At 46.3% G+C, this 12121-nt stretch overlaps 1 protein-coding gene across 2 annotated transcripts in view; it reads right to left on the bottom strand.

The window, feature by feature from the left end:
• The window catches only part of SLC15A2 (solute carrier family 15 member 2), a 77541-nt gene that overhangs the window by 7548 nt on the left and 57872 nt on the right, over positions 1-12121 (bottom strand). For both annotated transcript variants that reach the window (XM_073647516.1, XM_073647515.1), the window contains 4 exons: positions 11599-11631; positions 9728-9816; positions 7914-7995; positions 3115-3249 (listed from right to left, as the gene is read on the bottom strand). In XM_073647516.1, coding sequence (XP_073503617.1) covers positions 3115-3249; positions 7914-7995; positions 9728-9816; positions 11599-11631 — 339 coding nt within the window. The remainder of the gene's footprint in view (positions 1-3114; positions 3250-7913; positions 7996-9727; positions 9817-11598; positions 11632-12121) is intronic.

Here is a 12121-nt window from a genome sequence, read left to right as displayed (position 1 = left end):
TATATAATTATATATGTACAGCTGGTATAACGTGGGCATCTCCTGTATATAACTATATATGTACAGCTGGTATAACCTGGGCATCTTCTGTATATAATTATATATGTACAGCTGGTATAACCTGGGCCTCTCCTGTATATAATTATATATGTACAGCTGGTATAACCCGGGCATCCCCTGTATATAATTATATATGTACAGCCGGTATAACCCGGGCATCTCCTGTATATAATTATATATGTACAGCTGGTATAACCTGGACATCTCCTGTATATAATTATATATGTACAGCTGGTATAACCCGGGCAACCCCTGTATATAATTATATATGTACAGCTGGTATAACCTGGGCCTCTCCTGTATATAATTATATATGTACAGCTGGTATAACCCGGGCATCCCCTGTATATAATTATATATGTACAGCCGGTATAACCCGGGCATCCCCTGTATATAATTATATATGTACAGCTGGTATAACCTGGGCATCTCCAGTATATAATTATATATGTACAGCTGGTATAACCTGGGCATCCCCTGTATATAACTATATATGTACAGCCGGTATAACCCGGGCATCCCCTGTATATAATTATATATGTACAGCTGGTATAACCTGGGTATCTTCTCTACAACTATAGATGTACTACAGGTATACAGTCATGGCTGAAAGTGTTGGCACCCTTAACGTAGTTCCAGAAAATGAAGTATTTCTCCCAGGACATTATTGCAATTACACATGTTTTGTTATACACAGGTTTATTTCCTTTGTGTGTATTGGAACAGCACAAAAAAAAACAAAGAAAAAAAGGAAAATTGGACATAATTTCACACAAAAGCCCAAAAGTGGGCCGGACAAAATTGTTCTCACAATTTCCAAAATTGCGAGTAAACAGCTTTGTTTCCAGCATGGGATGCTCGTTCACATTCACCTGTGGCAAGTAACAGGTGTGGGCAATATGAAAATCACACCTGACCCCAGATAAAAAGGGGAGAAGTTGACTTGATCTTTGCATCAAGCATGGAGAACAGAAAGAGGAGAAGAGAACTGTCTGAGGACTCGAGAACCAAAATTGATTAACAATATCAACAATTTCAAGGTTACAAGTCCATCTCCAGGGATCTTGATGTTCTTTTGTCCACAGTGCGCAGCATAATCAAGAAGTTTACAACCCATGGCACTGCAGCTAATCTCCCTGGACGTGGACAGCAGAGAAGAAATGATGAAAAGGATAGTCTGGATGTTGGATAAGCTGCCCCAATCAAGGTCCAAAGGTATACAAGCTGTCCTGCGGGCTCAGGGTGCATCAGTGTCAGCGCAAACCATCCGTCCACGTGTGAATGAAATGGAACTTAGGGCTCTTTCACACGTCGTCAGTATCTCCGGTACGAGTGGTGACAGTTTCCACACGTACCGGAGACACTGACACACGCAGACACATTACAATCTATGGGTCTGCGCACATTTCAGTGTGTTTCCACGGACTGTGTATCCATGTGCTCCACACGTTGTCATGTCCTTTTTTTGTGGATACACGGCCCGCAAAAGTGCTTCACGCTGTACACACACGGATGACATCCTGGGAATCAGTATACAGTTAGCGCTGTTCCCAAGCGCCGGTGCTGAACGCTACCCTCATCATGGTTCCCTGCCGGCGCTGCGTTCAGCACCAGCAGGGACAGTGATGAGGGTAGTAGTAGTCTGCTCCCACAGTATCCCCATCTGTAAAAATAAGAATAAAATAATAAAATCCATATACTCACCTGTCCTGAGTCTCCCCCACTGTATCCATGCCACTGCTGACGCCGAGGAGCCAGGGAGAATGCCGCTCCAGAGCTGAGCTCAGTGAGCCGCTCATTCTCCCCGGCTCATCTGTCAGCAGTCAGAGGATTACAGCGGGGGACACTTAGGAGAGGTGAGTACATGGATTTTATTATTTTATTCTTATTTTTACACAGGGACACTGCAGGAGCAGACACTACTACCCTCATCATTGTCCCTGCTGGTGCTGATGGCAGCGCTGACAGGGAACCATGATGAGGGTAGTGTTCAGCACCGACGCTTGGGAACAGCGCTAACTGTACACCGATTCCCAGGAGGCGCTGATCCGTGTGCTCCTGATGCGGCACACGGACGGCACACGTGTGACACATGGGACACGGATATTTCCGGTACCGGAAGTATCCGGACGTGTGAAACCAGCCTTAATGGCAGGAGACCCTGGAGGACCTCACTACTGACACACAGACATAAAAAAGCTAGACTGCAGTTTGCCAAAATGTACGTGAGTAACCAAACTCCTTCTCGGAAAGCGTCTTGTAGACAGAGGAGACTATGATATAGAGCTTTTTGGTAAAGCACATCATTCTACTGTTTACCGAAAACAGAATGAGGCCTACAAAGAAAATAACACAGGACCTACAGTCAAATATGGTGGAGGGTCACAGATGTTTTTGGGTTGTTTTGCTGCCTCTGGCACTGGGTGCCTTGACTGTGTGCAAGACATCATGAAATCTGAAGATTACCAAAGGATTTTGGGTGGCAATGTAGCGCCCAGTGTCAGAAAGCTGGGCTAATGTCCTAGGTCATGGGTCTTCCAGCAGGACAATGACCCCAAACAAACTTCAAGAAGCCCCCAGAAATGGATGGAAACCAAGCGCTGGAGAGTTCTGAAGAGGCAGCAATGAGTCCGGATCTAAATCCCATTGATCCCCTGTGGAGAGATCTTACAATTGCTGTTGGGAGAAGACGTCTTTACATCTGAGAGACCTGGAGCAGATTGTAAGAAGAGTCCAAGATCCCGGCTGAGGAGGAAGAAGCTGATGGTTATAGGAGGCGACTGATTGCAGGGATTTATTCCAAAGGGGGCGACCAAATATTAAGGAGGGGGCAACAATTCTGTCCGGCCCATTTTTTGGGGTTTTGTATGAAATTATCTCCAATTTCCTGATTTTCTGTTTTGTTTGTGCTGTTTCAATACACAAAGGAAATAAACCTGAGTATAACAAAACAGGTGGAATTGTGATAATGTTCTGGGAGAAATATTTTGTTTGGCACAATTTCAAGGGTGCCAACACTTTTGGCCGTGACTGTACATTTCTTCTCATTCTTACCTGAAAGTCCTGAGAGTTCAGCTCCGGCTGCTTCACTTCATTGTTTCCTGGAGCAATAATTGTAACTTCCTGACCTGCAAAATTCAGGACCTGCAGGAAACTTTCTCCGGCTTTTGGAGCAGCTGGAATTGTTTCCTGTGGACGACAGAACATAATGGTGACTTCACTCTGACACGTCAACCCTTCAAGACACCGCAGAGCTTAGATACAGCCGGCAGCAGACAGTATACGCAGGATAGGATTAGATACACAGCTCAGCAGGCAGTATACGCAGGATAGGATTAGATACATGGCTCAGCAGGCAGTATACGCAGGATAGGATTAGATACACAGCTCAGCAGGCAGTATACGCAGGATAGGATTAGATACATGGCTCAGCAGGCAGTATACGCAGGATAGGATTAGATACATGGCTCAGCAGGCAGTATACGCAGAATAGGATTAGATACATGGCTCAGCAGACAGTATCACACAGGGGAGGATTAGATACACGGCTCAGCAGACAGTATCACACAGGATAGGATTAGATACAGCTCAGCAGACAGGATCACACAGGATAGGATTAGATACACGGCTCAGCAGGCAGTATCACACAGGATAGGATTAGATACACGGCTCAGCAGACAGTATCACACAGGATAGGATTAGATACACGGCTCAGCAGACAGTATCACACAGGAGAGGATTAGATACACGGCTCAGCAGACAGTATCACACAGGATAGGGTTAGATACACGGCTCAGCAGACAGTATCACGCAGGATAGGATTAGATACACAGCTCAGCAGACAGTATCACGCAGGATAGGATTAGATACACGGCTCAGCAGGCAGTATCACACAGGATAGGATTAGATACACGGCTCAGCAGACAGTATACGCAGGATAGGATTAGATACATGGCTCAGCAGACAGTATCACACAGGATAGGGTTAGATACACGGCTCAGCAGACAGTATCACACAGGAGGGGATTAGATACACGGCTCAGCAGACAGTATCACACAGGAGAGGATTAGATACACGGCACAGCAGACAGTATCACACAGGAGAGGATTAGATACACGGCTCAGCAGTCAGTATCACACAGGAGAGGATTAGATACAGCCGGCAGCAGACAGTATCACACAGGAGAGGATTAGATACACGGCACAGCAGACAGTATCACACAGGATAGGATTAGATACACGGCACAGCAGACAGTATCACACAGGAGAGGATTAGATACACGGCACAGCAGACAGTATCACACAGGATAGGATTAGATACACGGCTCAGCAGACAGTATACGCAGGATAGGATTAGATACACGGCTCAGCAGACAGTATCACACAGGAGAGGATTAGATACACGGCTCAGCAGACAGTATCACACAGGATAGGATTAGATACACGGCTCAGCAGACAGTATCACACAGGGGAGGATTAGATACACGGCTCAGCAGACAGTATCACACAGGATAGGATTAGATACATGGCTCAGCAGACAGTATACGCAGGATAGGATTAGATACACGGCTCAGCAGGCAGTATCACACAGGATAGGATTAGATACACGGCTCAGCAGACAGTATACGCAGGATAGGATTAGATACACGGCTCAGCAGACAGTATCACACAGGAGAGGATTAGATACACGGCTCAGCAGACAGTATCACACAGGATAGGGTTAGATACACGGCTCAGCAGACAGTATCACGCAGGATAGGATTAGATACACAGCTCAGCAGACAGTATCACGCAGGATAGGATTAGATACACGGCTCAGCAGGCAGTATCACACAGGATAGGATTAGATACACGGCTCAGCAGACAGTATACGCAGGATAGGATTAGATACATGGCTCAGCAGACAGTATCACACAGGATAGGGTTAGATACACGGCTCAGCAGACAGTATCACACAGGAGGGGATTAGATACACGGCTCAGCAGACAGTATCACACAGGAGAGGATTAGATACACGGCACAGCAGATAGTATCACACAGGAGAGGATTAGATACACGGCTCAGCAGTCAGTATCACACAGGAGAGGATTAGATACACGGCACAGCAGATAGTATCACACAGGAGAGGATTAGATACACGGCTCAGCAGACAGTATCACACAGGAGAGGATTAGATACACGGCACAGCAGACAGTATCACACAGGATAGGATTAGATACACGGCACAGCAGACAGTATCACACAGGAGAGGATTAGATACACGGCACAGCAGACAGTATCACACAGGATAGGATTAGATACACGGCTCAGCAGACAGTATACGCAGGATAGGATTAGATACACGGCACAGCAGACAGTATCACACAGGAGAGGATTAGATACACGGCTCAGCAGACAGTATCACACAGGATAGGATTAGATACACGGCTCAGCAGACAGTATCACACAGGATAGGATTAGATACACGGCACAGCAGACAGTATCACACAGGATAGGATTAGATACACGGCTCAGCAGACAGTATCACACAGGAGAGGATTAGATACAGCCGGCAGCAGACAGTATACGCAGGATAGGATTAGATACACGGCACAGCAGACAGTATCACACAGGATAGGATTAGATACACGGCTCAGCAGACAGTATCACACAGGAGAGGATTAGATACAGCCGGCAGCAGACAGTATACGCAGGATAGGATTAGATACACGGCACAGCAGACAGTATCACACAGGATAGGATTAGATACACGGCACAGCAGACAGTATCACACAGGAGAGGATTAGATACACGGCACAGCAGACAGTATCACACAGGATAGGATTAGATACACGGCTCAGCAGACAGTATCACACAGGATAGGATTAGATACAGAGCTCAGCAGACAGTATCACACAGGATAGGATTAGATACACGGCTCAGCAGACAGTATCACACAGGATTAGATACACGGCTCAGCAGACAGTATCACACAGGAGAGGATTAGATACACGGCTCAGCAGACAGTATCACACAGGAGAGGATTAGATACACGGCTCAGCAGACAGTATCACACAGGAGAGGATTAGATACACGGCTCAGCAGACAGTATCACACAGGATAGGATTAGATACACGGCTCAGCAGACAGTATCACACATGATAGGATTAGATACACGGCTCAGCAGACAGTATCACACAGGAGAGGATTAGATACACAGCTCAGCAGACAGTATCACACAGGATAGGATTAGATACACGGCTCAGCAGACAGTATCACACAGGATAGGATTAGATACACGGCACAGCAGACAGTATCACACAGGATAGGATTAGATACACGGCTCAGCAGACAGTATCACACAGGACAGGATTAGATACACGGCACAGCAGACAGTATCACACATGATAGGATTAGATACAGAGCTCAGCAGACAGTATCACACAGGAGAGGATTAGATACACGGCTCAGCAGACAGTATCACACAGGAGAGGATTAGATACAGAGCTCAGCAGACAGTATCACACAGGAGAGGATTAGATACACGGCTGAGCAGACAGTATCACACAGGAGAGGATTAGATACACGGCTCAGCAGACAGTATCACACAGGAGAGGATTAGATACACGGCTCAGCAGACAGTATCACACAGGAGAGGATTAGATACACAGCTCAGCAGACAGTATCACACAGGAGAGGATTAGATACACAGCTCAGCAGACAGTATCACACAGGATAGGATTAGATACACGGCTCAGCAGACAGTATCACACAGGATAGGATTAGATACACGGCTCAGCAGACAGTATCACACAGGAGAGGATTAGATACACGGCTCAGCAGACAGTATCACACAGGATAGGATTAGATACACGGCTCAGCAGACAGTATCACACAGGATAGGCTTAGATACACGGCTCAGCAGACAGTATCACACAGGACAGGATTAGATACATGGCTCAGCAGACAATATCACACAGGAGAGGATTAGATACACGGCTCAGCAGACAGTATCACACAGGATAGGATTAGATACACGGCTCAGCAGACAGTATCACACAGGATAGGCTTAGATACACGGCTCAGCAGACAGTATCACACAGGATAGGATTAGATACACGGCTCAGCAGACAGTATCACACAGGATAGGATTAGATACACGGCTCAGCAGACAGTATCACACAGGATAGGATTAGATACACGGCTCAGCAGACAGTATCACACAGGATAGGCTTAGATACACAGCTCAGCAGACAGTATCACACAGGATAGGATTAGATACACGGCTCAGCAGACAGTATCACACAGGATAGGATTAGATACACGGCTCAGCAGACAGTATCATACAGGATAGGATTAGATACACGGCTCAGCAGACAGTATCACACAGGATAGGATTAGATACACAGCTCAGCAGACGGTATCACACAGGATAGGATTAGATACATGGCTCAGCAGACAGTATCACACAGGATAGGATTAGATACATGGCTCAGCAGACAGTATCACACAGGATAGGATTAGATACACGGCTCAGCAGACAGTATCACACAGGATAGGATTAGATACACGGCTCAGCAGACAATATCACACAGGATAGGATTAGATACACAGCTCAGCAGACAGTATCACACAGGATAGGATTAGATACACGGCTCAGCAGACAGTATCACACAGGATAGGATTAGATACACGGCTCAGCAGACAGTATCACAATGGATAGGATTAGATACACGGCTCAGCAGACAGTATCACACAGGATAGGATTAGATACACGGCTCAGCAGACAGTATCACACAGGAGAGGATTAGATACACGGCTCAGCAGACAGTATCACACAGGACAGGATTAGATACATGGAGCGCTGTCACTTACATTTGTCTTTATCTCTACAATTGTAGCCACTGCGAAGGCCAGGGCTGCCAGGATCATACCAATTGTCATTTTGGGAATAGGCCTGAGGATGATGAGAGTGATTGTTAGGCCTCGCTCACACTGACGCTCGCACCAGTGTTAATAAATGAGTCAGTGCTGATCTGCGAGTTTTTCTTCAGCTCAGAACGGACTGAGAAAATAATCTCGGCTGCTGCGAGTGGCCGCGAATATCGGACGAGACTCGGCAATGCAAATCAATGGGTGCGAGAGAATAAAATCACAGCGCACACGGACCATGCGAGTGTCGTCTGATTTTTACGCTCACATTTCAAAGGAAACCCGACATTTCATCAGCCAATTAAAGTAAATTCAAAGCTCGAGCTGATAGAATAGATAGATAGGTGTCAGTGAGATATATAATTAGTGCTATGCGTGTAGTTTTCTGTACTTGTATTTAGGTAGTAAATAAATTACTGCCGTTTCTCACACTGCGAGAGATGACATCATGAAGGTTAACGCAGTTCAGTGGCTGTGAACTGCAGTAACCTTAATGACGTCACCGCTCGTCACAGCAGCCGGGTTCTTGCGGAGCGCAGCACAACAAGCAACAGTAGCTGCAGATCCAGTCTATGGAGCTTCATTCTCTGAACGGGACTCCATAGACTGAACAAAGAGGACGGGGATTGTCGTGGGACCTCCATTTGGATTACGGCAGACCCTGTGGATTATTTTCTTATGGTAATAAATGGGTGAAAGAGGGAAATTGTCGGGCAGTGCCTTTTACAATTAAATGACTTTTGTGCGTGTTTCTTTCTTTTGACTATGGGTTTTGCTGACATCAACCCCAAAACCATTACCCCGATTGCCAATGCACTATGGCAAGAGGGAAGAGCTGAGGCTAAGCATCAGAATTGTCACACCTAATGGATGAGCCATGTCTGGAATGGATGAAGGCTGGTCTTATTAGGCTGGGAAGGGGCCAATATCCATGGACCTTCCCAGTCTATTAATATCAGCCCACAGCTGTCTGCTTTGCCTTTGCTGGTTATTAAAAATAGGTGGGACCCCACATAATTTTTTTTTAGGGTCCCCCTTTTTAATAACTAGTGAAGGCTAAGAAGACAGCTGGGGGCTAGTGTTGAGCGAGTATGTTCTGTCCGAGTATGCTCGGGCCGAGCTCTGAGTATTTACAGCTGCTCGGTGATATGATTAAATCGCTGCCGTGTGCATGATTTGCAACTGTATGACAGCTTTATTACATGTGAGCTGGGCCCGAGCATACTCAGCGAAAGGGTTAACAGAACATACTCGCTCAACACTACTGGGGGCTGATATTAATAGACTGGGAAGCTCCAGGGATATTTATCCCTTCCCAGACTAATAAGACCAGCTCACAGCTGTCTGCTTTCATTAAAAATATGGGGACTCCACATTGTTGGTTTTTTTTTTATATTTATTCCTAAAAAGCTGCCGGATAAACTCCACCGAGCTTATTAAATATCTGACAGCTATCTATCTCTATCTCTATCAATCTATCTATATCTGTATATAAGATTGATTTATTACTTAGCAAACGAACTTTAAATTACATAGAGATTACAGTGTGTAAAAGATGATGTTAAAAACGCATTGTGTAGGGATGTCCTACTGATGCTAGCTGAGGAAATCGCATTGTACCCGCAGGACACTCGTTCTACTCCGATCAACATTGGACCATGTTTTATGCGCTAGTGTGACCCCAGCCGAACTCCTTGTATCATAAATTCCCCCTCCCCATATCAGAACAGAGGATTAATAACTCGGTCCCTGCTCACTTAAAGTTGATCTTGCAGAGTTTGATCAGCGGGTAAATGCCGAGGTCGAAGATCGGGATCAGGATGAGAATGAGCAGAGGATTCAGGATCTGATAAAGAGGAAGGAAAGATTTATTGTCTTCTCATCATATACCAGTCTGTCAAGAATTACATCAGGTCTTATCCTCCAGTCACCTCCAGAGCTGCAGTCACTATTCTGCTGTTACATCAGGTCTTATCCTCCAGTCACCTTCAGAGCTGCGGTCACTATTCTGCTGTTACATTGTGTCTTATCCTCCAGTCACCTCCAGAGCTGCAGTCACTATTCTGCTGTTACATTGTGTCTTATCCTCCAGTCACTTCCAGAGCTGCACTAACTATTCTGCTGTTACATTGTGTCTTATCCTCCAGTCACCTCCAGAGCTGCGGTCATTAATCTGCTGTTACATTGTGCCTTATCTTCCAGTCACCTCCAGAGCTGCAGCAGCTATTCTGCTGTTACATCAAGTCTTATCCTCCAGTCACCTCCAGAGCTGCAGTCACTATTCTGCTGTTACATCAAGTCTTATCCTCCAGTCACCTCCAGAGCTGTACTCACTATTCTACTGTTACATTATGTCTTATCCTCCAGTCACCTCCAGAGCTGCGGTAACTATTCTGCTGTTACATCGTGTCTTATCTTCCAGTCACCTCCAGAGCTGCACTCACTATTCTGCTGTTACATTGTGTCTTATCCTCCAGTCACCTCCAGAGCTGCAGTCACTATTCTGCTGTTACATCAAGTCTTATCCTCCAGTCACCTCCAGAGCTGTACTCACTATTCTACTGTTACATTATGTCTTATCCTCCAGTCACCTCCAGAGCTGCGGTAACTATTCTGCTGTTACATCGTGTCTTATCTTCCAGTCACCTCCAGAGCTGCACTCACTATTCTGCTGTTACATCGTGTCTTATCCTCCAGTCACCTTCAGAGCTACGGTCACTATTCTGCTGTTACATCGTGTCTTATCCTCCAGTCACTTCCAGAGCTGTACTCACTATTCTGCTGTTACATCATGTCTTATCCTCCAGTCACCTCCAGAGCTGCGGTCACTATTCTGCTGTTACATCAGGTCTTATCCTCCAGTCACCTTCAGAGCTGCGGTCACTATTCTGCTGTTACATCGTGTCTTATCCTCCAGTCACTTCCAGAGCTGCAGTCACTATTCTGCTGTTACATCATGTCTTATCCTCCAGTCACCTCCAGAGCTGCGGTCACTATTCTGCTGTTACATTGTGTCTTATCCTCCAGTCACCTCCAGAGCTGCGGTCACTATTCTGCTGTTACATTGTGTCTTATCCTCCAGTCACCTCCAGAGCTGCAGTAGCTATTCTGCTGTTACATCGTGTCTTATCCTCCAGTCACCTCCAGAGCTGCAGTCACTATGCTCCTGTTACATCGTGTCTTATCCTCCAGTCACCTCCAGAGCTGCAGTAGCTATTCTGCTGTTACATCGTGTCTTATCCTCCAGTCACCTCCAGAGCTGCAGTAGCTATTCTGCTGTTACATCGTGTCTTATCCTCCAGTCACCTCCAGAGCTGCAGTAGCTATTCTGCTGTTACATCGTGTCTTATCCTCCAGTCACCTCCAGAGCTGCAGTAGCTATTCTGCTGTTACATTGTGTCTTATCCTCCAGTCATTTCCAGAGCTGCAGTCAAAATGTTGCGCTTGCAAATTAACCACAGTGTATCAGAATAGAATTGTGACCGCAGCTTTGGCTGTGAATGGAGTATAGCAGGTGAAGTACCTCCAGTTCAGTACAATCCTTGCTAATGTTCCGTCACCTATAATGTATACACCGGGCAGCACGGCGGAGCGTCACCACTGGCCGTATATACTATATACTGCTTACCTGCATCTGGTCCGGCTGAATCACAAATCCTCCCTGAAAAGAAACAGAAATCAGCGAAATCTACGGCCGAAAACGTCAGGAAGCCAAAATTCACAGGTAAAGTCTGCGTCTCATTGATGTAGAACAGGATCTCCAGCAAAACTACAACTCCCAACGTGCTCCAAGGTCAGAGGCCCTGATGTAAAAGGCAGAAAGTCCCGGAGCCATTGTACCAATGTGCAATCAGATGGTACAGAACATAGCGCCCCCTCCTGGAGATCGCACCCTCCATCCCTACACAGGGGAGGCATGAGCTGATCCCTCCACAAGGCCAGCAGGAGAGAAGGACCAGCTGCTGCATCTCTTCTTTACTGACAGGGAGGGCAATGATTGATGCTGACGCTCCACCGCAGAAACAATGGTAATAAATGAATGTAACCTGAGCCGGGGCCCCCGCAACTCGTTCCTCATAGGGCCCCATTGCAGATGAAGAAGGAAATGCCCGAACACATACAACAAGGAGCAAAACCAGACGCTGCATGGA

The sequence above is a fragment of the Phyllobates terribilis genome, unplaced genomic scaffold (assembly GCF_046119375.1).
Source record: "Phyllobates terribilis strain yellow unplaced genomic scaffold, ASM4611937v1 Scaffold_9__5_contigs__length_417890890, whole genome shotgun sequence".
NCBI classification, from domain to species: Eukaryota; Metazoa; Chordata; class Amphibia; order Anura; family Dendrobatidae; genus Phyllobates; species Phyllobates terribilis.
The sequence above is the reverse complement of the archived record's forward strand: the minus strand, read 5'-3'. Positions and strand labels throughout refer to the sequence as shown.